The sequence below is a fragment of the Somniosus microcephalus genome, chromosome 13 (assembly GCF_052327205.1).
Source record: "Somniosus microcephalus isolate GS21.2 chromosome 13, FLI_Smic_1.0, whole genome shotgun sequence".
NCBI classification, from domain to species: Eukaryota; Metazoa; Chordata; class Chondrichthyes; order Squaliformes; family Somniosidae; genus Somniosus; species Somniosus microcephalus.
In genome coordinates, this window is record NC_140999.1 from 79,537,006 (window position 1) to 79,563,302 (window position 26,297).

The window sequence follows — 26,297 nt, forward strand, 5'->3', positions numbered from 1 at the left end:
AAGATGGTCAGTGTTTCATTTTAAAGAACATTACTGCTTTAGGTCAAGTAGGACTGGAATTAAAATGTAAAAAGAATAGCAATCAAGTGAAAACAGAAAACCACTTAAACAGAAACAGCAATGCATTTTGTTCCATCAGGGGCAGTTAAAATAAGCCCTTAGTAGCTGTGATGAGTTATAAAACACAGTAGACAAGCTGAAATATTTAGATATAAAAGAAACAGTAATCAGACACAAAAAAAGGAGAGGTCAGAAAAATAAAGAATGAAGCAGTTTATTGAAGGTGCAAGTACTACATTGGCCAGAGCTGTTAATGGTTGTAAAATAAAATTGCATAATCGGAAATGGTGGTACACGGGTGAATGTATTCATACAGCTACAAATTCATTAGAAAATTATTTTAATCTTTTCTCTTTGCATTACAAACATTCTTCTCAATAGAAGAGGAATTGTTTTCTGAAAAACCCTTTTACATATGAAACCTGACAGCTGTTTTTTTTAATCAAAATATACAAGACAATGCTTCCATATAAAAACCGGTATTGTTCCCCATAGCCTCTCTAGGTAAAAAAGTTAGGAATATTTACACCTTTTTTTTTCAAACATTCTTTACAGCTGAAAAGAGGGAATATTTCTTTAAAGAAACCAAGGACAAAAATAGAGGTGGAGTTGTATTCTGGTCTAAAGCCACATACATTTTAAGTAGGCAGCACCTCAACAGTTTTAAAGGAACACAGATTGAATCCAGCACTGAATCCCCTAAACATACAACAACCACTCACTCTAGGTGCACAATGCATTACAATCACATTTGAGGGCTAGAAGAGGAATAGTAAAATGTGAAGAACTAAGACTTCAGAAGGCACAACAACTTTGGTCCATGAAACCCTGAAAAAAACTTTAAAATCCATTAGTCAGTTGACATGAGACACTCTGAACATTCTGCTCTTAAAGTAAACTATTGTTCATTAGGATAGGCACAAGATCATCAACATTGTCATTAATGAGCACTCATACACAGGATCAGTCCAAAGCATACAAATGTTCATTGTTATGACTCCAGCATTTAGCCCATACTATGGAATGTTTGGGAAGTGGATTTGAAGTATTTTCTTTTCACTAATCAGAAGGAAAAGGGGATGGGTTACTTTGGACAATAGGGAAACCATGAATTGTTAGCAAAAAGGATTCATTTTTATCCAAGTGCCAACTGAGGAACCCGTTTACAGTAGCGGATGACTCAAATGTATTAGACAGTTTCAAAAAAGGTGTCAGGACTCGGTACATTCCAGAAGGGCTTGAAAAAGCTACAAAATCCATTCTCCCCATGCCAATTTGCTGAGCTACACAACTAAAGCAGGTGTCCTTATCTGTCCAAATAGTAAGAAAACTGCAGCAAGGTGACTACCTCAATGTTGTAGTACGCTGTGGCAAGGTCTACACACTCAACCCCACAGGCGCTCGTACAGGCCCGCAACCCCACAGATCAGACTGAAAGCCACATCTGTAAATAAAAATAACTTTCTCCACAAAAGTAAAATCAGTCGTCTTACAGGTAGCTGGAGAACTCATTGGAGACCACACGACTACCCAAGTATTTAGTCAGCAAATGGAATATTCTACCTACCCCACATCACCGTGCAGACTTCTACCATTCAGGAAAAGCAGCATTTCCCCCACTGCGCTTCTGCTAGTTTGTTAATCTGCTGAATCATTCTCAAATTAAACTCTGGGTTACAGGTTAAGAGTTTGATTGTACTCAATAACTAATGCCATTACTATGTTAAGTGAATCAATACAGTACTTGTACATGGGCCAAATCATAGCCACCTTGTGCATGGGCAGAAGGATCAAGTACTGTAGTGAGCACTTAATATTGTAGGAACCTCTGTCAATGCTGTACTCGTGCACAAGGGAACAAGGCAGGGTAAAAATGGAATGAAATACTGGGTGGCAAAAAAGACAGATTGACAGGACAAATCCATTCTTTGAACCCCAGAACGAATATACAAAATCAAAAATAAAATGAAAGCAATTTACCAAAGACAGCATAAAAAACATAACTGCACACCATGCCAGAATTTCAGCTGATCCACTAAATGAATCAGCAAGAGGTGCCAGAGCACACACTGACATCACGCAGGCTTGCTCACAATGCAGGTGTACAGAGCAGAAATTTCAGCTCAAAAATTGATTAAAATCAAAAAATCATACTAAACAAAATACAAGGTAGAAAATACACATTCTACAGACTCAGTAAGATAATAAAACACACCGACTATAAAATACATACAAGATATTGAATATAGAAGGCAACAAGCCTAGGCCATTCAAAATTGGGACTGTTCCTGGTTACTGGACAACTAAGGCAGGATAATGTAGTAGCTTCCTCCTGGGGAGAAGACCAAGTCACTAACTAGGACTACTGGGCTGACCACAGCCCTTCTGGACTGAGGCTGAACACGTTCATGTTTCATTACAAGTGACTTCTAGACTGGGCCTGGAGGTGCATGTGGGGTGGACAAAATAACTCCATTCCTATAAAATGTCACATTTATATTCATGCAAAATTAGTTGGCTGTGTGCCTTAATCTAAAGTTTGATTCAGTGACATCCAACATAACTGGCAAACAGATATCCTTTAAAAAAAAAATTACTAAGAGTACAATCCTATTAAAGTAACAGCTAGCCAGCTGAAATTAAACACTGCATTACAAATACTACACCAGCCCATAGGCTGCAGCAACCTTCACATCTACACTGCTTCAATTGGTTAAATGAATGCTTAACAGCATAGTTCTGCACTGGACAAAAAAGTTAGATTAATGGCAAGGCCACCAGGCAGTTGACAGTAAATAGTTATCCACCCACCCCCAAATGAGATTGGGGGGAGGAAGAGGAGAAAGAAGGGTGAAAAAACAAGCAAAAGGAATGGGATGAGAAAAAACACCAAACACTGGTCCAGAAAGCTTGCTGCCCGAGAGCAGTGGTGAAATGGCCAATCTATCCAAAACCAGAGGGTGGATGAATAGAGCTGCAAACCAGTAACTTGTGGATAAATGGTGAATTTAAGGCTACTACAGGCCAATTCCCTTCCATTTCTCCCCCCCCCCCCCAATACACCTCCTGCAATTTGGGTAACCAGCAACATGAGAGCAAACAAGCAGCAAAACATTGCTCAAAACAAACCATAAAGCATATAACCAGAAACAGACAATTATAAAATGGCCCTCGTTTCATTATAAAGACATAAGGCACAGGATAATCATTTAAATGAAAGTAGAGCATATGCTTAAATTATCCACACTTCTGTATTATAGTGGTATGGATACCCAAGGGGGGGGGGAAAGACTTAAAAGGCTTATTATGCAACCTGATATTAGGTGCAGTCTTGGGTGATCCAAGAGAAATATTTGCAACCTGTAAACTTTTAGAAGAATTTCAAACGCTGAATTAAGAGCAACACTAGCACAAGCCAATCTGTGAGAAACTGATTGAGACAGGCAGCATTGCTGCCATAAAACAGGATGTCATTGCAGTAAACTTCAAAAAGTTTGTTTAAAAAAAAACTGTGGTCACTTTTGGGTAATTTTTCAGCTATGTAGCTGCTTTGAGGTCTAGTGGTGTCTCTGGAATAAGAGAATCAATCATTGTGCCCATAGGCTAAGCGGGACTCCAGAGAACGGCTGGAAGTCCATGTCAGAGCTTTAAATGGTTGACTTGGAGAAGGAAACTCTGAGGTGATGGTTTTCTCCAAGGTCGTGATTATGAAGATCAATGAGAGCCTGGATTGCTTCTTCCACTGAACTCATCTGGATGAGAGCCATCTTGCGATCCTTCCTAAAGTTACAAGTAAACAGATTTCAATATAAAGACAGAGCTAACCCCCTCATCCCAGAAACGCAAGCATTAGTCAGGAATCGGATTGGAAAATGCAACTTACTGAAAGAACTTGAAAGCTTTCACCATGCCACTTGTGCTTGAGAACAGCATCTTCAGATCCTCTTCAGCAACAGAAGGTCTGGAATAAAATAGGCAACCATAAATCCTTGCAGCTGGCCCAAAAGATCAGTTCAATACTCAGTCCTTTCAATGTGATGTGCTTGCATATTACTACCCAAACTTGTGCACTGCAGCTTCCCTTCCGAAACAAGTCAAAAACTGCAGGGCACCAGTGTAGCTTAAAAAAAGTTAGATAGCCAAATATTTTAACAAGGAGAGCCGAAACAGTCAACTGTCTTTTGAGTGAGATGTTAAACAGTCTTCCCTTCAGGTGGAAGTAAAAGATTCCAAGGCACTATTCAAGGAGCAGAGTACTCCCGGCCAATATTTATCCCTCAAATACCTAAACAGATTATCTAGTCATTATCTCGGTGTTTGTGAGACCTTGCTGCGCTTTTCCTACTTTGCAATAGCGACTACACTTGCAAAGTACTTCATTGGCTGTAAAGCACTTTGAAACACAGGATATGAAAAGCGCTATATAAATGCAAATGTGTTCTTTTTTCCTTCAAATAACCTCATATGGCTTTTGCAGGTAATGTGATTTAGAAGGTAAATGTCTGGCTGATTGAGGCCATGGTATTACAGCTGGTGACCTTAGCTTGGGTATAAAGTTCAGTCCATGCAACCCATTTCAAGTGGCAGAGAAAATAAATCCACAATTGCTGGAAATCTGAAATTAAATTTCAAAACATGCTGAAAGGCTTAGATCCATTAGCACCTGGAAACATCAACATCCCACATTTCTATTGCGATCCCATCAGTTCCGAGCGACTGAAACTCAAGTGTGGCCCATGTGCTCAAGACAGCAATGTGCTAAGCCTTTCAAGCACTGCATTTTGTTTAAAGTGATTCAATGCACCCAAGGAGAATATGCCATGGCTCAAACTGATCCCAGCCCCAATTATCTGCAACAATCCACATAGGCAAGCATTCTGGTAACTTCCAGTTTGCTTAATATGGTTGTAAAATGAGTGACTCAACTGAATACTGCAAATAACTGGAGCTGATGCTTTCCAAGGTGAATCTAAGCAACATGCCAGTATTTCGTACCAACTAGTAAAATGGTCACACTTACGGAATATTGGAGAGATGGAGGGTGGCAGAAGGAGGGAAGATGTTCTGGAAGTTTTTTGATCCAGGTTTCTTGAAGCGATGCAGTGGTGAGCTGCTGTAGTCCTTGGTCAGGCCCTGGTCCTCCTGGCCCTCACGGGGAAGCTGCACAGTCTGGTGCTTTGACATGGTCACACGCATTGCCTTCCCATGAAGCCTCTGGCCATTCAGGTGGCTCATAGCTAGGGAAAGAACAGAAGAGTCAATCTCCAAGGTAACATGGGCACAATTGACATCAACACATCTAGGTTACAGAGGACAAAGACTAAAGGCCCTTGAAGACAAGATTGTACTTTAATATACCTCCACAAATTGTGGTGGACTGCTGGGATGTGTGGTTCTGACCCATACTAATCACTGGTTCTAGGGGAGAGGGGAACATTAGAACAAAGCATGGCGCTCAGACTGGTGTGCTAGGATGGTCCGGTTGTGCTCAAACATCAGAAAGCATCAAGCTCACATGAGAGATTGAGGGTGGGTTATATAAAAAAAAAGGTCTGGGAAAGAACGGCCACAGTAAAAGGTTCTTCCTCTCCCACTAGCTACAAGTATCCAGTGACAGCCACTGAAGTGCACAGGGACAGATGTAGGTTAACTGGACTTGTAGATTGCTGACAACTCTAGTCTCAGGGAAAGGCATAGACTCAACTCTCCAGGAAGCATATTCCAAGCACCTTTTCAACATTTGGGGAAGGGATGAAACAGAAAACTTGAGTTTTGGATAATGGTTAGGCACAAATAGATTGGTTACATAGCCTCTTTTTAACCAGTTAATTTTAAATACAACACAAATACTGAAAGACAATGCAGTTAACAATTTTAATATAAAGCACCTTTTAACGCAAAGATCAAGTGCCAGAGCTTTCTTGGAGACTGATCTGATTGAGACTTACCCAGTTGAGCTTGGGTACAGTCAAACATTTGAACCAAGGCATTTTCTTTCTTGTTGAAGAGTATCTTCACACGCTGCACATCACCATACACCCCTTAACCAACAGAAGACACATGGGATGTTAACGGGCGCTGCCTATCTATCCCATTAACCAATATGCAACCCAATCACAACCAAAGTTTCAAAAAATCAGTGTATCCATTTTCTCCTAGTTAGCAAATTCAGAATTAGGATTGCTATGAAAACCATAGCACTCAGGAGAATGAAATTCAGTGTCAGACTAAATTAAATGCCAAAGAAATTACTATTTTGAGGTCATCTACACAAGTTTAAAGATTTACAAAGGCATGCAAAGCACCCAAACATGCATTACTGAGCAATGTATGCAAATCAAAGAATCAAACTAATGCCAAATTATAGTTGAACTGAAATTATGCATTGAAATAGCAAACTGCAAACTTCAAATATAAAGTTTTAAACAAGAAATAACATAATAAAGTGCTAACGATAACATACCGAAAAGAATAAAGAGGCATTGGGGCGTAACTCTCTTTAGAAGGACAGCAGAGCAAGGCAGCGGAAGACAGGAAGAGGAAAGGAATCGAGGGAGAACGCAGATGGAACGAATCATCCACAACGAAGAGTGGTTCCCACAGAATGGTGAATTGGTTCATGGATCATGGTTCAAGATGGTTAATTGAGGGGCAGGTTGGTCCGAAGAGCATTGTTGAAGCACAGGAAGCATGGGGACCGTGCAGTCAGTTCACAAAGGAATCCGCATCAAGTTTGGGGAAGGGAGAAAGGGAGGGAGAACGGGATGGGGAAGAAAAAAAGTAGCATAAAACAAGTCAGTACACATGAGAAATATGTAGTGTTCCATCTGGTTGATCAATGCATTCTCTTCCATTACTTCACAAAATAAAAAGCTGTATGACTTCACCTAGAGGAACACATGCTAAAGGAAAAGGGATTAAAATAAAAAGTAAAGATTAAAGAGACTGTATCCTTTTACTCCTCAAAGGCTGCAGTTTAAAGCCATCTCAAATAAAATCTAAAGTGCACACAACATTCAGCACCTTTTGCCAAATCACATCTTACCCCCTCCCACATTTAAGATCAGCAAGGATAATTACTACTTTATATAAAGCCATGGTAGTTTTAAGTGTTACCAGCATAACACTGGATTCAGATGAAACCTCAAAATCCCTTTGTCTTTACACTAACAATTTTATATTACAACATAGATGCTCCTAAACTCATGACAATCAAGATGATCCACTATCCATGCTGGATTCAGCCAGACTCATCATTCTGGAACCCAATTTAACCTCAAGCCCCACAGGCATTACCACCTCATCCCAAAATGTCATCCTCCCACTCAGCAAATGTTAATTAGCAAGTTAACGCTTCCCTGAGCATACAAGTGACATATTGCAGATTATAGTTGAACAGCTTAAGAGAAAAAAACCTTGGAGTTGCCAATTGATGCAAGTCTCAAATACACGATAAACATGAAACGGGAGACTATCACACAGGCATGCACAAGTAATAGTGTATCCAAGTCAGTTAGTCCACAGCACTCCTACAAATAACTCATCTCTAGCCCAAAGATAAGCTGGATGGGATAGTTGAAGCACAACAGTACTGCAAAACAGCAAGAGGGGGCAGTGGGGGGAATCAAAATCACAGGAATAGGACATTAATTTACTTCAATGTGAAAATGCAATGCTCAGACTGTTGTCCCACATTGAAGGGCACAAGATAGCTATTGCACATTATGGGGTTACCAAGTGGTCAATAGCAACTAGCCTTGAAGACATACTATCCCCCACCCCCAAAACCTTATTCTGACCTGAAGTTGCCACTGCTCCACCTACTGATGAAACTGGCTGAGTTTTACATGCTCAATTTAATCTCATCTGCATCTTCTAGGGCCAAGCAAATTTCAATTTATTTTGAAACAGTTCATTTAACACATCAAAACCAGGTAGTTAAGGACAAATTTAAAGTTTAGGAGTGAGTTCAACTGAGTTGAGGGAATTAACAGGATAAAGCAGAGTAATTCTACTGCATTACAACCAGTTTAGAAAAAGCCAATTTAAAAACACCCACTACCAAATGAATTAAAACACAGGTTCAAGGAGAAGCCAGCTACAAAAAAAAAGGGGGGGGGGGGGAGAAGGAGGATGCTTCTGCAGCCAGAAACAGTTCATGTTGTCCAAAAGAACACACTGTATGGCAAAATGGTGATGGTTACAAGTCAGCAGAATTGATAAAACAACTAGATTTAAACTCTAGGACAAAAGGGGAGAGATGAAACAAGAAAACCTTCAGGAACCTTGAAAAGAAAACTAAGTCAGCACAGAATGAGATCGGATTCTGCTTAAAACCTAGAAACTTCCCAGGGCTCTAGGGCCACATGGGCAGTTTAAATACAAGCAGACTTGATCCAAATTGTAAGACAACAGGCCACTTGGCAGCTGCACTGAGTTAGCTAAAAACCACAACAGTAGGGGCACCTTTACTGGCTGCTCGGGTTGGTAATGATGGACACTAGTTAGGCACAGAATCCCCAATAGACTGTTTAGCAAAGAAAATGAGAATGTGCAAGACAAAAATTGTGCTCGTTTGGTGTGTTGAGGTCTGCTGCACTGGCACGTGAGATTTACAAGGCTCACGTGCAGAACCGTCTCCGGACAACTTCTAGATCCCACAGCAGGCCCTGCATCCACTCTAAATTAGAAGGGCTGGGTCTGTGACAGGTTAGGAAGTTTACTGAAGACCAGCCAAGCATTGGGCAGGGAAAAAAGGGCAAATCTCAGTGGAAAGTTACATTAATACATGCAACATGGTGTGAAGAGTAGCAATTAGATTCAACATCGTTCACTTATTAAAAAAGTACACAAACTAAAAACTCAAACCATAGCTTTGTTACAGTCTGTTACACTCCTACTACAGTTTCTTCTGAAAGCAAGAACACCGAGTTAGAAATGATGGCATGCAAAGTCACTCCATCAAAGTGCCTAGCTGAAGAGCTACCTACTGTCTTGTTTACACTAGGAATAGTGACTAAGACTCCAGGACCACATTACTGTAATGTCAACAGCCAGTGGGGAGATTACACCACATTTCAGGACTGGGCAGGAGGGAGCACAGATGCACTTGTACCTGCAAACCACAAAAACATTGGAAACCTGGAGTACACAATCTTTTGCAGTGCTAGAAAGGTTAAAGCAAAATAAGTAAATCAAATTTCAACTAAATAGCAACTCAGCACACCTCTGGTAAGGCAACAGGGTTTTTTTTGGCAGGGGAGGAATTAGTGATAGTCAGAATGCACATTTCCTTATTAAAAAACCCATGTACATGAAGTTGAAAATAGTTCTAGGTAAAGCTGAACCTGGGAGAGTAGGGGTAACTTTGGCAAAAACACTGGGGGGGGGGGGGGGATATATTTCATAGTAATTTATATTGAAGCGAGATAGCCAAAGTAATAAATGGCTCTTCGGAAAGTTAAATTTTCACCTCGGAAGCTCTCAAAAATGAGAACGAGTGTAGTTTCAGTCAATAGCTTTAGGAAAGGGAGCTGTGCTCGGAGACTTGTAGCACACAACTAGGACACACCACACTAACCTCAGGATTCAGATTGCTAATCAGCAGGACAGCGTTGGCTGCAGAGGCGAACCCCGGAATACCCATACGACTCGCTGCTGCTGCAGCTGCCGCGGCTGCCGACGGCATGCCGAGTGGAGCCAAGGCTCCATGAACCCCTGGAACGGACAGACCTACAGACGAGAGACTAAAGTCATTAGACAAAATACACTTAAACATCCCATTGGTTAACAAATTTAAATGCAATAGTTTAGCTGTATGCACACTGTAACTAGATAGCACGGTGTGGAGTGCCCAGGCTCAGTAATGCACTTGCCACATTGAACAGAATAGACATTGCCCAAATCTACCCACTTAAGATTAAAAACATCAATAGCAGGTAGACTGAAGCCTGACTGCCACAGCCCAAGCAACCCAGCCCACTAGCAAAGAGGGAGGGAAGGATGACAACAGCAGAGCCAGTGTAATCCTGCCCACTGCAAGTGGGAACGGGCACAGCAAAGCCTTTACACAAGGCTACTCTCTGCAGCAAGCTGCATGAAACAGAAATCATAGGGAGACGATTCGGTCACATCCAAACAGTGCCATTCCTATTAGATAGGAGTGAACAAACCAAACCACCCACTAGCACAGTAAAAATATCACCCTTCACTGCACTGTTACTCCACACCTTGCCCTTAAATGCCACACCAAAAAATATGCACTTTGAACCCAAACTCTGATCCACATTTATTTTTCCTTTAAATACTTGCAACTATAAACACTTGCAAATTTATGTTAGTCCAAACCTGAGCAGCATACAGAGATGCCACGGTAAACAAAACTGTTAGTATAGAATGTTCCCATCAAGTTACAGTATGCCATGGCAGAAGGGCACATTGGTAATAAGGCTTAGAGTCTATGAGCAGTGTACATACAGTAATCTGAGTCTATGAGCAGTGTACATACAGTAATCTGAGTCTATGAGCAGTGTACATACAGTAATCTGATGGATGTTGGAGGAAGTCTGTAGAGACACAAGTTTTAAAAAAATAAGCAACTTCAAATTACAGGATAGAGGCCATGGCTGTTGAAGTTTATACTTTAAAAAAAATCAGCTTCCTGAGTTAACAGTGCAAAATATAGGGCACTGGGCAAATGTAAACAGTCTGAATGTGCAGCTTTCGAGGCTAGATTTAGCTCTCCACTTGCTCAAACACATTACAGGTGGATGCAACAAGCCACTTATTATGGATAAGGACAGAAGCAAATTACTTTGACAAGCAGTTAAAACACTCCCTGGGTTCCAAGAGATTTATCTCCAGAATATTGAACCCAAGACTTCCATGGTTATTCATAGTTCTCCAGTTCCACTTCAGACTATTCATGATTATGCCTAAATAAAGACTTTCAATACACAAGACAGTTTAAAGATATAATTGCTGCATTAGCGACTCACCAGCTTGCTGGAAGGCAATACCAGGAGGGAAGCCAGCTGCCCCTCCGTAAGGCGAGGAGATGATACCTGGTGCGCCTAACAAGAGAATAAGTCTGTCAGTGAGCGCTTTCACAAATAGCCCTTTACAATCCATATCTCTGCCTGCACTACCTCCTGCTGAACAAAATCAATAAAGCTTCAAGAATGCTATAGGATTCCATTGATAAATCTTAGCTGCTGGCTAACATTTCAGTGGCTGTGGCAGAGGGTGTGAAACAAGCATTCCCAAATCACTCCTGCAAGGATATTTAATGTACAATATGTTCCATGGTACAGTGGAATTCTGGTTAAGTACATGTTGGCAGGTTTTGGCTTTTCACAGCACAGGGCAGAATGCCACTCACCCAGTAGTCAGATTCACAGGTGTGTAAAATTACACTCAGTCTGTTGGGCAAACCACTATTCAATACTGGATTTTGGTCACAGTCCAAATCTCCATTGCCGAGCTTACACAGCCACAATTATGAGCACACAAGTCATAGTAAACTCATGTGGAATTTATGTAACACTGGGCCAAATTTTAAACATGCTGTCGAGGAATTTGCGGTCAGTGACAAAGCGGCAGCAATCGCCGCTGACCACAAGGAAAGCTGCACAAAGATCGACCTGACATTAATTTGGCTGTAGTGCTGTCTTATAAGGGGATCTCCAGCATCCAGCGCAGTCTATAAGGGGATCTCCAGCATCCAGCATCAGTGATGTCAAGCTGGTTAAGCAGCCAATCACATTAAAGAATTCTCAGACAGCAAACCAGGCAATAAAAAGCAGATGTTATCATTTACTTTTAAAATTTTATTTTATGCAGAGAGCAGAATAAAGATTGGGACGTACACAAGGTAGAAGCTGAAATATCAAACTTCAGTTTCAGAGGGGTAATGACAGCAGATGCTGACAGTTTTGCTGTCATTACCACCTCAAAATCCAGACCAATAAAAGCTATAAGCTGGGAAAGCTTCAACCTGCAGAGGGACCAACAGAAAGATATTTAACCAATCAGGTTAAATGTTTACAAGTGCAGTCACATGACTACTCGAGGTAATACCAATTGAATTACTGCATCTTTACTTTGGCACAGGTCAAATATGGGCTATCCTCCCAGGATTGGCTTTGCAGTCAAACACAGATTAATCAATGCACCCAGCTCATCACAGACCACCACCGTTGGGAGCTAGCTGAACGCCTGCCAAAGCAGGACAATCCTTTCATGTGGACATTAAATACAATAACTTCAAGAAATTTCCACTGGAACTGGGAACAGCATTATCCAGTCATCTCTTAACTTGCTCTTTGCAAGAACACGATTTGGGAGACTGCACTGAAAAATAATCAAAAATCAAGCATACGTCATGGCTAACCACTGAGGCAAGCTTACCTACAGGTCTGTGCAGTTAGCCAATCGCATGATGCACACTTAGGGCAATAGTACAATGCCATAACGGGACTCCATGAGAGGGAAGGGAGAAAAAATATGCCAAAGTTTCTGCTAGCTATACAGGAACACCCCTGATGGCCCCAGGTCAGGAATCAGACTCCGTTCCAAATGTCAAATCTCAATTGTTACTGTGTTCTGGGGCATAAGCCAACAGAGTTCAACTGCAAGGTAAAAAAAAACTCAGCAAGTCAGTCAGATGGCTTGCTGCAGACAGTGGAAAATAGCAGCTCACAGACAATAGCTTCCAGGAATTAGATGACTGCTTTAAGAGTTATATAACCAAGTCAAAGGATACAAGAGCCATCAAAATAGACTGCCAGCTCTTGGGAGGTTTAGGGCATACACTTCCTTCACCACAGCCAGAGGATGATCCAGTACAGTGGACTGAAGTCATCTCAGCCAGATCCTCAGGTTCTTTTTCAGACAGCATCAAGAAAGCAGCCAAATGCCCCTACCTTGCCCTCTGCCCCCATAACACTTCTATTGCCCAGGACCCATCAACATTACAGCTCTTGCACCCAATTCCTGGTTAATTTACTTCTCCCACCCCAAGACATGCAGAGCTCCTGCTGCATAAAGAATGGCACATTCAATTTCCATTAGCTGGATTGGGGATCCTACTACCTTTAAAATGGCACTGCAAAAGTTGCTCACTTCATTTTAACCTATTGTTGTAATGTTAACCCACACACACACAATAGGTAAAACTCACAGGAGAAGGTGTATTTACCTAGTAGGGAGGCTTCCTTACCAAAAGCAGCCGCCATGGTTTGGTCTAAGGTTGGCTGGTTGTCACCAGATGGCAGGTCAGGGCGGGTGTAGTCTCTACTTTTGTCATTATTGTACTTAACATTAAGGCTAGTCAGCTTGGAGAAGTCAATACGCAGAGTGCAGCAGGCATTATAGATGTTCTGTCCATCCAGGGACTAGAAAGAGAGATACAGATGTTACATTCACTCCAAGTACCCAAGTTAGCAATAGTTAGTGGAGAGTTTGAAAGGACAAATATTAGTGCACCTTCAATGAGTGAGCAATTATGACAGCTCATTACTCAGCAACACAGACCAGACACCAGGATTGATCCCTGGCCTGGATGGAGTTAGGTGATTGCAGCCAGAGCTTCATTGCCCACTGCTTTTTTTGGCGAGAAGACATGGTTACTTTTCACTGCTAAAACTGTAAACAGACTTCAGTAGCTGGGGGATACATGTGTGGGTGTCATGCGAGGACAGAAACAGGCTTAGCTGATGCTTTGTGATTGAATAGCACTGACTAGGAGCTGCCAGCACCTGCAGAACTGTGCACCAGTAGTCCAACTCCAGGAGTGGGGGAGGGGGAAGAAAAGGCAGAGAGGGAACCAAGAGCTTGTTTGGTGTGAATTGATAAAAGTGCATGTTTCACAATATTTAACTGGCACTTTCATTACACAATAGGTGGGGTCTGAAGATCAAAGATATTCCCATTACAAGCTCACTGAAGTACATAAAGCCAGTAAGCATGGAGGAGGACATTACAGCCACTCATTCATTAGAGTACACCTCCACGTACCAGTTTAGCATGTTGTGCACTGGAGCCATCAGCATATTGGAGCAAGGCCTGGAACTGGTTATTCTTTGTGAAAGTAATGATCTTCAGCACAGTGCCAAACTTGGAGAAAATCTGCAACCCATGAACAATGGAAATATGAAAATTTAGTTTGCTGCACAACAATTCTTACACCAACTGGAAGGCACTAAATGACTACATTACATGGATTCAAACATGTCCTGTTCTCACTACAGGGAAGGGTTGGTGTGGCCAATTACATTTGATATCTCTCAGCCCAGCCCAGCCGACTTCTCTCCGCCCAGCACAGCCTACTTCTCTCCGCCCAGCGCAGCCTACTTCTCTCCGCCCAGCACAGCCTACTTCTCGCCATGGGCTTGGTGCCGAGATCTAGGAATTGTTCTTGCTTCACAATGGTCTTATAAAGCAGGGCTGCCAAGCTCGTTTGTGGGCTACACTGTACCATGGAGCCTCAAACCACACGAAGCTCAAATTACTGATATCAACAGATCTTGATGCTCCGATTTAAGACTTATCCACCAATGCAGCAACAGCAATAATAGCTCTTCCCAAACCTCCAGGCCCACAGAACGTGTAAGTGTAAATGGCAATATGATCGATGTGCCTGGATCTGGAGGGTGAACATTTAAACTTCCTGTTGTACCCCAATCCTTTATATGGAAGATATAGGGAGGAATCAGCAGGCTCTTCCTCCTGTTATTAGTTACATTGGATGTTTTGTAGTTCCAAAATGGAAACCAACAGACTCTCCAACTCAATCCACTCGATCCAGATGGTCCCAACTCATGCCCCAGTATTTCCACTGGATTTGGGCCACCACCCCAGCTCCTACAATGCCTCTAACAGCCCAGGATCCCTGCATGCTCTATCCGGCTCCCCCACCCCCATTTTCACAGCCCTCCCAGTGTTCCAATTCCCAAATGTGACTCCCCACCCCTCCCAAGTGAACAATTACCAGCATCAACTTGAAAGTTAACTCACCTGGTGCAACACATCTAGAGTAACAGGATAGAAGAGGTTTTCCACAATGATGCGAAGAACAGGGCTCTGGCCAGCAAGGCTGACCGCAGTATCTGGAACACCGGTGCCAGCAATAGCCATGTTCGCAGTCTGCACTGCATTTACTGCCTGAAGAGCCGCTTGTGCTCTCTGTAAAGGAATCAAGCCACAATATAGCACGCACACTGCTGCCCAGGGTACAATATCTTTACTAGGTATATACAAAAAAAAGTCTTCACTACTCAGTCATGGAGGGCAGTGGGCCCTCCCAACTGACCAGACTTCAATCACAAACTCCTGTCCTCAGGAGTTTTGGTGCTCTGCATCTCCCTACCCATAACAGAGCAGGAGATGCAGAGGCAAAAACCGGTTTGTGGGGCAAGCAAAAAGCAGCACTGGTAGTACAACACTTCTCCATTCAATTCTACAGAAGAATGGCACTCAGGACCTGAACCCATGCACTGCCCAGGTTGGAGCTGCTACTCCTACTTACTGATCACCAGTAAAAAGCAAATTGTCTCGAAAAAGGATTGAATCAGCTCCAGTCCAAATCCAAACTTCAAATGAAGTTAACAGAACAGATGGAGCCTCTTTCCAAGTTAGTAATAATCCAGGTACACACTTAGATGCACAAAAAGTAACAAAGTACTCACAGCCTGATTGGGAGAGTTGTCAGTTTTCAGCTCCTTGTGGTTGGAATACTGGATGTAGATAGGATGGTTCCTCAGGTATGGAGTGACAGAACTATAGTAGCTCACCATCGTGTTAGCAGCTTCTTCAGTATTCATTTCTATAAAAGCCTGCAGATTTGGAGATGTACACACTGATAATTGAAATCATGCTCACAACAGAGTAAGCAAATACTCAATTTATATCAAAAGCATGGTTTAAGGTAAAGTGAAATCAGGACCCTGCCCACAGGTCAGAGACTGGAGCGGGTATAGTAAATTGCAACAGCAAGACCAGTTGCTTTTATGTTGCAGGAGGTCTTGGGAGTTCCCTCAACAGCATCACACTTGCATTAGACAATATACCTAATCCTATAAACCAGCTGTACCAAGTGTTTCACTACTGTATTTTGCAGAGGTTGTGCCAATTTAGCCAGAGCACATACTGAAGTACTTGTGGCATGACAGTGACATGCCCACAACAGGGCATCATACACAGGTGGCCTTGCATCACATCACTGCCTGTAAAAACACACTGCTGAGCGCAAGAGTTTGAAAGCAGGTTTACCAGCCATTCGCTGCATGAGTCTGCTGGCTCAATAAATGCAGGAAAGGTTAGTGACAATAGTCCATATTAAAATTACCCATGCAGCCATTTACAGGAAGGGAGTCACTCCTCAATTTGAACACTGATTGATGGAACCAGACAAATACCAAAAACTTATTTGGGGGAAGAGGTGTCCAGAGTCACACACCTGGTTTTTGCCTTTTAACATGAGAAGATTTGTTACTTTGCCGAAAGGCAAGCCCAGGGAGATGACCTCTGCTTCGGTGATGTCGTTGGGAAGTTTGCGGATGTGAATGACTCTGGAAGGTACTATTCCTGAAGTTCTGTTCTCGCCTTTGAACTTTTTGCTGTCGTTGCCATTGGCTAGAAAAGTTTAACACAATGTGAGGGCACCAGCATTCTCCAAACATGACAATGAATATACACACTATTTAAATGAACAGCTTGTACTATGTACACAGCAGGTAAGAATAAAAGTTTTCAGCTAGTCCAAAAAAAGTTAACTTGTTTATAATATGGAACTGCAGCAGCTTCCAGTCCCACAAATAATTCAGCTGATGTGCATTTCCAGCATTAGAGAATTTCAGCATTCACAGCTCATCCCACTTCCCCAATTATTCCTGGTCAGTGTAATAGATCATGGAACAGAAAGTACAGTATACAAAATGGAGATACTTACTGTATTCACCAGCAGAGGGGGTAGAGTTGCTCATGATAAAGGGACCGTTAGTAGCACAAGCAGATAGAAGCTCGTCAGACCCCCGCTACAGAGAAGGAAAAACACAGTAAATTTTCAATCTGCTCAACTACAAGTGTTTTATACAAAAAAAAAGTGCTAGAAATGCTCAGGTCAGGCAGCATCTGTGGAGAAGGAAACATGGGGGTTAATGTTTCAGGTCAATTACCTTTCTCTAGAACCTTGTTTCTCTCTATATGCTGTACAGCCTATTGAGTGTTTCTAGCATGTGCACACTATAGCACCCCTCCACTGAGATGGCACAGAAACTGTCATTAAGCCCATTTTAGATAACACCCAACACTACACATGGTTGATCACATTAATAGCTGTACACTGCTGCAACCATCATGGGTTCAGTTCCATGCAAATGGAGCTCAAGTGTGCTACTCCTCCCCTAGTCACTATAAATCAAGTTCAGTAACACCGAGCAGTGTGGTGAAATTCTCCCTGCACTGATGCCTGTAGGAGGTAATGAGACATGGAACTGTTAAGCAAGGAGAGATGGGGAAGAGACATTGTACTCCATGTACCAGCTGCTAACTATCAAGACTACACCATTGCACCAAAATCCCATCTCCTATGCTGAAGGCCTGCAATTCCCAACTATACAGAGCTCCTAGTTACAAGTGCCATAGAATGTGCAAGTGAGCAACAAGTCACTGCTGCGTGATGAGAAACATTGAACATAGGAAGAGGAGGCCATTCAGCCCCAAGCTTGCTCCATTCCATTAGATGATCTGCACCTTGCCTTGGCTCCATATCCTCAATACCCTTGGCTAGCAAAAGTCTAGTGATCTTATATTTTAATGTATTAATTGAGCTAGCATCTAACACTTTATGGAAGAGAGTTCTCTTTGCATGTAAAAGTGTATCCTAACTGCCCTCCCGAATGGCCTGGCTCAGATTGTACAGTTATATCCCCTTGTCCAAGACACCACCATCAGCAGAAAGTTTCTATCTACCCCATCAATTCCTTTAAAAATCCTAACATCAAATCACCCCATATTCCAGGGAATACAAGTCTAGTTTAGACTTTTACATATAATACAAGTCCACCAACATGTTCCAGTTACATGTGGTTTGAAAGACATCTGGCAATGCAGTTCAGATGGATCTCCCACCCCGTTTGTACATGGTCCATGTTAGATGTAGCAGGCAGAACCACAGCCGTTGGCTTTTCCAACTGTGACAGGAAAGATTAAGTGGAAACAGACAAGTGCACCAAGAAATGAGGATTAATACACCTAGTCACACAACAGTCTTACTGCAGTGGAATGCATGGATTCCTTTGTATAAGCAGAGTTGCACAGGGATTGGCCAGTGTGCCTGCCCTCAAGGAAGTGACCCAGCTCAAGATAAACATTTAAGTTACACCGCAGGGAGCAGTGGGTGCAGTCAACTGATATCAATTCACACCATGGACCCAACATCTCAGCCTCCTCCCCTTCAGTCCACAGGAGATTTTTAAAAAGTGCAGCTAAAAATGGCTTAAGAGTTGGTAACCTCAACAATTGGAAATCCAGCTAGTAAATTGCCTTGAATTCACATTCAGGAGGTAAAATGTAGTCTCAAAGTTAAAGCAGGGCCAGGCAGGAAGGGGAGTAAGTATTTTTCAATATCCTACTTGCCAGCACTATTTCCATTTTTCATCTGGACAGTAAAAACAAGTGACAATTTCCAACGGAGCCACTTGACCATGAAGAGGATGACAGAGTGCCATTGCTGACTCCATTATATAGCCCAGTAACCAAATCCCAATGATTCAGCCAGCTAGAACCGGCACCAGTCTGAGCAGAGTTGGCTGATCCAACTTGATGGTAATTTGAGCGACTAGACTAGGTCTAGGACAGAGGCCAAAATCTTCAGATACAGGGCAACTACAAAGTTGTCCTCAGTGTGAAATGTGGTCAGTGGAAGTCACTCATTACAGAAAGAGGGGCAGTTTTTAATTGAACCAATGTTCTGTGGGAGCATGTTATTGAAGGCAGTCAGAGTTTTCCTACTGGAGAAAAATTTGCATGGAATCCTACAGAAAATATGGCACAAGTGCAGCTGGGTCATTAATTGTACATAAACATACAAACACTGCCTGTGCGAAACAGAACCCTTTCCAATGCCTTCACTAAAATCAATCAACTGCAACACTACACAAAGTTGACTACAATAACCAGTGAGATCTTGTAACATGGTAATTTCATCATTTATTATTTAAACTGGCCTCTATAGCAACTGGATACTGAAAATCAACCACACTATACCTCGTCTTGTCCAAAGAATGAATCAGTCTCAAGTGACCCACCGCCACACAATTCAGTTGAAACTCTGAATGGATCATGTATCCATTTCTAAACTAGTTTGGACACTTGTTGCCATGAGCAATTCTGTACACACCCTTTCTTAAACTGCTCAACTCCTACCAAACATGGGTCAATGTTCATTTCCCAACTGCTGGGTGAAATATTAGCAGTGACACTGGAACATGATTGGGATTACAGGGAGAATCAGTGATGTATGCCCATAGAGCATTCAATCCAGGAATAAAGGAAGAGATAGTGTAACCTAATCTGCATGAAATGAGAACCAGGTTTATCACTCCATCCCAAATTTCAATGCCAGCTGAAGCTCGGTTGCATAGAGCTTGGTGATCTATTACTGCTTTCCAGATGGAATGCTACACCAACCCCACATCTACACAAGTAAACTAATGCCCTTTTTATATGACAACCACTTGAAAAGCAAGTTTGTTGACAGCCTTGCTGGTGATGCTGTAGAATTTGACCTATAAGTGTAAAGTAGATGGATCCACAGCACTAGCAAGCATGCACAATCACTTAGCCACCCAGAAGGATTAATTGCGATCTCCCTTGTTTTTTCTCTAGCTACAAGGGTGGCCAGTTAGCAGCAGGACTGCTTTTGGAAAATCCACGTTATTTGGGCAGAATACCTCGACAGTAAAGCTGCTTCATTTTAGAGTTACAACAAAAATTGTTGCTGTGATTGCACCCCACAGAAATGTGACTTACTCTTTGTATTTACAGACAGGAATGCAGTCACAAGAGCTGAAAACAGAAACCAATGCACCTTTAACATAGAACAGGCACACCCAGCTGGGGCAGAGTACTGAGACAGGGCAGCACAGTGGCATAGTGGTTAGCACTGTTGCCTCACAGCGCCAGGGACCCGGGTTCGAATCCGGCCTCGGGCGACTGTGTGGAGTTTGCACATTCTCCCCGTGTTTGCTTGGGTTTACTCCGGGTGCTCCGGTTTCCTCCCACAGTCCAAAGATGTGCAGGTTAGGTTGATTGGCTATGATAAATTGACCCTTAGTGTTAGGGGGATTAAATACGTGGGGTTACGGGGATAGGGTGGGATATGTGTTGGTGTAGGGGTTACGGGGATCGGGTGGGATATGTGTCGGTGCAGGCTCGATGGGCCGAAATGGCCTCTATCTGCACTGTGGGGTTTCTGTGATTCTACAAACAAGGTGCTGGGGTACTTCAAAAGGAAGCCAAATCCCTTAAATTTCTTCAACAGCAACATTCCATTCACAGCTCAAACCAAAAGGTCCCACTGATTTTAATATCAGTTCAGTAGACAGATTTTACAGTGTGCTTCTAGCAGTGTGCGTACACACTATAAGCAAGTTATGCCAGTTTTGCAATAATGCAACTGCAGGCACTAATGGGTGCAAAAGTGGCTGCATGATTTCTGGTCTAAAGTCAAGCTGTGCACCTCAAAATGTATCCCTAATGAATTGAGCTTATGTGCAAGTCCAGTCTTGGATGTGCATACACTAGCTGCATTCCTTCAGGCAGGTCTTTTACAACTAATCGTATTCCTTACTCGGACAACACCGAGAAACAAGGGGTGCACGCTCTACAAATTTACTTTGGAAAAACAGGTAGCAACAATCTCTGCAAAACAGTATAGATCTTGGATGGTAGAAGTTACCACGTAGCTATTTCTCCAAAGCACAAAAACCAAGGCATCGTAGGGGCAGTTTTAACAATCATTTAAAATTAGAGCTCCAATGCCACCAATCACTCCAAGAATCAAAACCAGAATATGCTCTAAAAAAAGAGGCAGTTACCCCTTAAAGCAGTCTCATCTAGGTACTGCAACAAATAAAATAGCACAAGGAGTTGCCATGACAATGGACTTTTGAGTTGACTGAAACTTTACCCTAAAGCTCCAGTAGAGTCCAATTACAGGAAGCGCTATTCAATGAGATTAAGCTCACCATAAACAAGGATCTCCACCCAGCCACTCCATTAAAACAATTTGGATTCCTGGTTTGGAGAAATGAATTGTGCCAAATCCACAAGGTTTCTGCTGAAGTGTTATCACAGATACCATTTTAAAAGCAAGAGAAAGGAGTCATTCATGTCAGGGCCAGAAGCTATTAGCCCAGCTAAGTAAGCTTCAATCTGAACCCATTAAACAGAACTTTTACCCCAGTCAGGTGAAAAAGTTAAGACATACAATTTCCTAGTTCAGTCCATTTGCAGGAAAACCATTGCCTAGTTTACTCATTACCTCATCTACACAAATGTTTAATATGCAGTTGTCTCTTCAAAGTAGACACACTTCAGTTAACTGATGCCTGTTAAGCCAAGATTTTTTTGGGGTGGGGGAAGGAAAGAGAAACAAAAAATGCAGTTTGAGTTGAAAGACATTCCTGTTCTTTGCTTTACGCTTCCCCCCAGCAGAAAAGCTGCTGTTGGTAATGACAGAATGGCCATATAGTCTGCTGCAAAAACAGGATGTGAAATCACTGCCCCAAATCACATTCATCAACACTTGGACTGGGGATCGATAGAGCCTATAGTCTTCAGAACAATCTCCACGTCAACTCACTGGCTTGGCCCTTTGCACATGTGCCTGCTCAAGATCAGATGGCACAGCTTACTGTTAAATATACCCTGTCTAGCAGATTTAGCCTCAACATTTCAACAGTCCTTTTAGCCCTAACACAAAATACTTCCATCACATTAGACAGATGTGGAACGTACCAATGACAGATCTCATTCACTTCTATCCCTCAGTCCACACAAGTTGGTACTCAGACAAAAAGGCCCAAACTGCATTATTTCCCCCGTAAGGCAAGGAACCCAAATCTACCAGCCCAGGTTTAAACCCAGATCTGTCTGTCCACTATTCTAGAATATAACTATGGGGTTAGCAACAAAACTAGAAAAAAAGGGGACCAAAGTAGGAAGTTATTGCAGCTGGCAGGGAGCTTGGCCAGAACCAGCCATTAGCACAAGGTTCTACAGATATCAGAACAGCCGAGTCTTTTCCCACTGAATAAAGTAGTTCTGAAGCATGTGACCAGAACTGTAAGCAAAAATGAATTTAATTTCCCCAACAGAAAAAATTAAAATTATGAAACAAGCCAACACCCAGAGTGGAGACTGAATGTATTGAGCATTAAAGAAAATGCTCTGCAGAACCCTAGGGGGAAGAGAGGAACATGAAGGCAAAGCTCAAACAGCAGTTGATTCCTCATTTTGAAAGAGGAAACAGATGTTAGGCATTACAAAATGTAACATTGCTGACCTCGTACAAGGACATTAAAATCTGCTGCAGCAAGACCAGTAACTTCATTTTTTGTTACTTCCTTTTTGCCAGGAAACACTAGGGGAGAAGTCAGAACAGGAATTGTACCAATTCAAATACCAGGGACGCTGTGAACCATTGACACATGTGCATTTCAAAAAGCAATTCTACTACAGCAAACAGTTCCCGTGCAGGAGAAACTGCTTTTACACCACAGAGCAGACTCCACAACGAGAAAATACACAGTAATCTGCAGCTTTGCTTCTGATTGCCACTCATTTCCTAATGGATAGGGAAGATTAACAAGACCAGCAAAGAAAGGTAACCTTTTCATTAAAGCACTGCTGCCTGCCAATCAAGCTGGTTGCTTTGTCCTGGATGGTGTCGATCTTGTGATGTTGGAGCTGCACTCATCCAGGCAAGTGGCAAGTATGCCATCACACTGACTTGTACCTTGTAGGAAAGCTTTGGCAAGTCAGGTGGTGAATCACTTGCTGCAGAATCACTTCGCACCACAGTATTTATGTGGCTGGTGGTTGAGTCATGTAAATCTCTCCTGAAGCCTGGCAAGTCAGAACAGAAACTCTCTGGAGTCTGTTCACCGTTTGGTACTTTTACAATCTCAGTGGATCACCAACTGCTCATGGGTAGTCTCTGGTCTGCAGCAATGTTGTGCTGTTGACTGCCACCTAGACTTGTGCCTTTAAAGTGTGATCTGTACAGTTAAACAGAATTCGTGATGCAGCCAAGTATAGATTCCAGGAATGGACAACATCACATGTCCATAAAATGGGATCAGTAATTGCTGTCATAATAAGGAGGGCTGTTTTAGCAACTTAAACCAGAGCCAACATTGCATGTTTCTTCAATCATTTAAACCAGATTCAATCAATTTTGGAATACCACCATGACAAAAAAAAACAGCATTTTCATTTCATAACCAATAGCTACTTCAGTATGAATACAAGTAACCTTGTGTGTGGGTGAGGTTGGGGGGGGGGGGGGGGGAAGAAAGTAAACCATTTGTACAGGAGAATGTTTAGTGAATGCACTTGTACACACAGCAGGCTGTTTGTGACTAAATGTAGCAGACAATTGAGTCTGTCAATCAGCCAGAGCAGCACACTGTTCCTCTGGGGCTGTACCACTCATGTCACTTCCCACTGCAACCCAAGCTTATAGAATCTTACAGCACAAAGGAGACCATTTGGCCAATCATGCCTGTTTAATCCCCCCCATAACCCAGCAAATTAGTTCCAGTATGTGCAACTGCTTTTTGAAAGTTCCTATGGAACCTGATTTCACTACCATTTCAGGTATTATTCCAGATCTCAACAACCCTCTGGAAAACAAACACTTCCCCTCTAGTTCTTGTGCCAATTATTTTAAAATCGATGACCTCTTGACCCACTTACCAGAGGAAATGGGTTCTCCCTGCTTGCTCAATCAATATCAAATAACTATTAAGCCCCCCCTTAACCCTCTCTGCGCAAAGGAATACAATCTCAGCTTCTTCAATCTCTCCATATAACTGAAGTCTCTCATCCTGGTAAACCTCCTCTGTACCCTCTAAAATGCCATGACATCCTTCCTAAAGTGTGGTGCCCAGAATTGGACACTATACCAGCCGTGGCCTAACAAGTGATTTGTAAAGTTTTAACATGACTTCCTTGTTTTTGTATTCAACGTCCCAAGTATCGCATTAACCACCTCATCAACTTGCCCTGTGACCTTAAAAAAAAGTGAATATGCATCCCCAGGTCCCTCTGCTCTTGCACACCACCACAGTAGTACCATTTAGATTATACTGCCTCTCCAAATTGTTACTTCCAAAGTGCATCACTTCACACTTATCCAGATTAAATTGCACCTGCCACGTGTCTGCCCATTTCATTAGTCTATGTCCTCCTGAAGTCTGCTACTATCCTATGTTGCCAAGTTTTGTATCATCTGCAACCTTCAAGACTGTACTCCCACAGGGAGTATCCAGGTCATTTACATACACAAAAGCAATGGTCCAAACCCCCACTGCATACTTCTCCAGTCAGGAAAACATCAGTTCACCATTACATTCTGCTTCCTATCCCATAGCCAATTATGTACCCAAGTTACCACCATCCCTTTAAGACCATGTGCTTCTATTTTCTGAATGAATCAGTTATGAGGTACTTTAAAGTCCATATACATCTACTGCACTACCTTCATCAACCCTGTTACAATCAGACAATTTGTCATTAACAAATTTGTGCTTGCTGTCCCTTATTAGCCTATGCTTCTCAGTGTGATGGAATTGTCCTTAACAATGGTCTTTAGTAGTTTCCCCACCACTGACATTAGACTGGAAGTTATCAGGTTTCTCCCACTGAACAGGGATTTTGCAATCTTCCAGTCCTCTGGCACCATGCCACTATCCAAGGAGAATTGAAAGATGATTATCAGAGCTTCCACCATCTCCATCCGATCTTCCTTCAGCAACCTAGGATGCATTTACATCAGGATGAATCAGTGACACCATCTATTTATCACCTTTTTATCTATTTTGTCCAATACAAACTTCTCCCACATTAACTTCATCGTGAAGACAGATGCAGAATATTTCATGACTCAAACATGCCCTTGTTTATAAAAGAGTCTCAAGTTCCCTGCTAATCTTCAGTACTCTTTGCCCTTCTTGCATCCTTTTTCAATTTCCCCTGCACGCTATTCTGCACCCGACATTCGTCATACGCCTTTATCTGCTTCATTTTAACCTCGATTTCTTTTGCCTTCCAGGGAGCTCTAGCTTCAGATGCCCCATCCTTCCTCCTTATGGGAACATGCTTGGTTTGTACCTGAACTATCTTCACCTTGCTACTGCTCATTTCACCATTTTCTTGGTCAATCTTTGTTTCCAGTCCTCCATCCATGCTAGATCCCTTCTCAAAAAAAACCCACTGAAGTTGGCACTCCCTTCCAGTTGGGTAGTTTCACTGCTGATATTTTTGTTCCTTGCCATAACTACTTTAAACCTAATTATATCACTACAGTAAACTGTTTAAACGGCACTTAATCATCCGGAATTCTTTAATAACCGGCAATCTTGCTGAATCCATCCATTTTTTGTTTTTCCGAGTCCCCTGCGGTGGCCGAGTTAGTCATTGGTTTTTATTTTTTTTGTTACAAATTGCCTACCTCTTATCTGGAATTTATCAACCGGCACCATCCTGGTCCCGTAGGTGCCAGATATGAAAAAGTTTACTGTATTACCAAATGTTCTCCCACCGAAACGCGTTCCACTTGCCCCAATTCCATTCCCCAGAACTGCTTCCTTCCTACTTAGGCTAGGAACACACTGATCAAGAAAGTTTTCCTGTACACATTTTAGGAATTCTTCACCCATCTGGTACTTATCACTGTCCGCTCCAGTCTATATTAAGTTAATTATTATTGCTATTATTTTTACATTTCTCTAATTTGCTCCTCTATCACCTTCTCACTATTTGGGGGTCTATAGTAAACACCTAGAGTCTGATATTAAAAAATGATTTCAATGTAGGCAAATGTGTGAAGTCATCCACTTTGGAACTAAAAAGGATAGAACAGAGTACTGTACTTTCTAAAAAGGTGAAAAGCTAGGAATAGTGGTGGTCAAAGAGGTCCATGTTCATAGATTAAAGTGTCATGGACAGGT

At 42.2% G+C, this 26,297-nt stretch overlaps 1 protein-coding gene across 4 annotated transcripts in view; it reads right to left on the reverse strand.

Annotated features, from left to right (window-relative positions):
- Positions 1-258: 258 nt before the first annotated feature.
- Positions 259-26,297, reverse strand: part of LOC147108435 (polypyrimidine tract-binding protein 1-like) — a 32,406-nt gene continuing 6,367 nt past the window's right edge. Inside the window, exons 2-15 of one of the 4 annotated variants that reach the window (XM_086005072.1) lie at positions 17,009-17,093; positions 16,517-16,692; positions 15,747-15,893; positions 15,076-15,243; positions 14,077-14,187; positions 13,280-13,454; positions 11,058-11,132; positions 10,599-10,625; positions 9,641-9,792; positions 6,524-6,557; positions 6,009-6,101; positions 5,081-5,297; positions 3,944-4,021; positions 259-3,840 (exon numbers count right to left, since the gene is read on the reverse strand). In XM_086005072.1, the coding sequence (XP_085861198.1) occupies positions 3,708-3,840; positions 3,944-4,021; positions 5,081-5,297; positions 6,009-6,101; positions 6,524-6,557; positions 9,641-9,792; positions 10,599-10,625; positions 11,058-11,132; positions 13,280-13,454; positions 14,077-14,187; positions 15,076-15,243; positions 15,747-15,893; positions 16,517-16,692; positions 17,009-17,042 (1,620 nt within the window). In that variant the 5' untranslated portion in view covers positions 17,043-17,093 and the 3' untranslated portion in view covers positions 259-3,707. Of the gene's footprint in view, positions 3,841-3,943; positions 4,022-5,080; positions 5,298-6,008; positions 6,102-6,523; positions 6,558-9,640; positions 9,793-10,598; positions 10,626-11,057; positions 11,133-13,258; positions 13,455-14,076; positions 14,188-15,075; positions 15,244-15,746; positions 15,894-16,516; positions 16,693-17,008; positions 17,094-26,297 lie in introns of all 4 variants that reach the window. The other 3 variants (XM_086005071.1, XM_086005074.1, XM_086005073.1) reach the window with 3 other exon arrangements.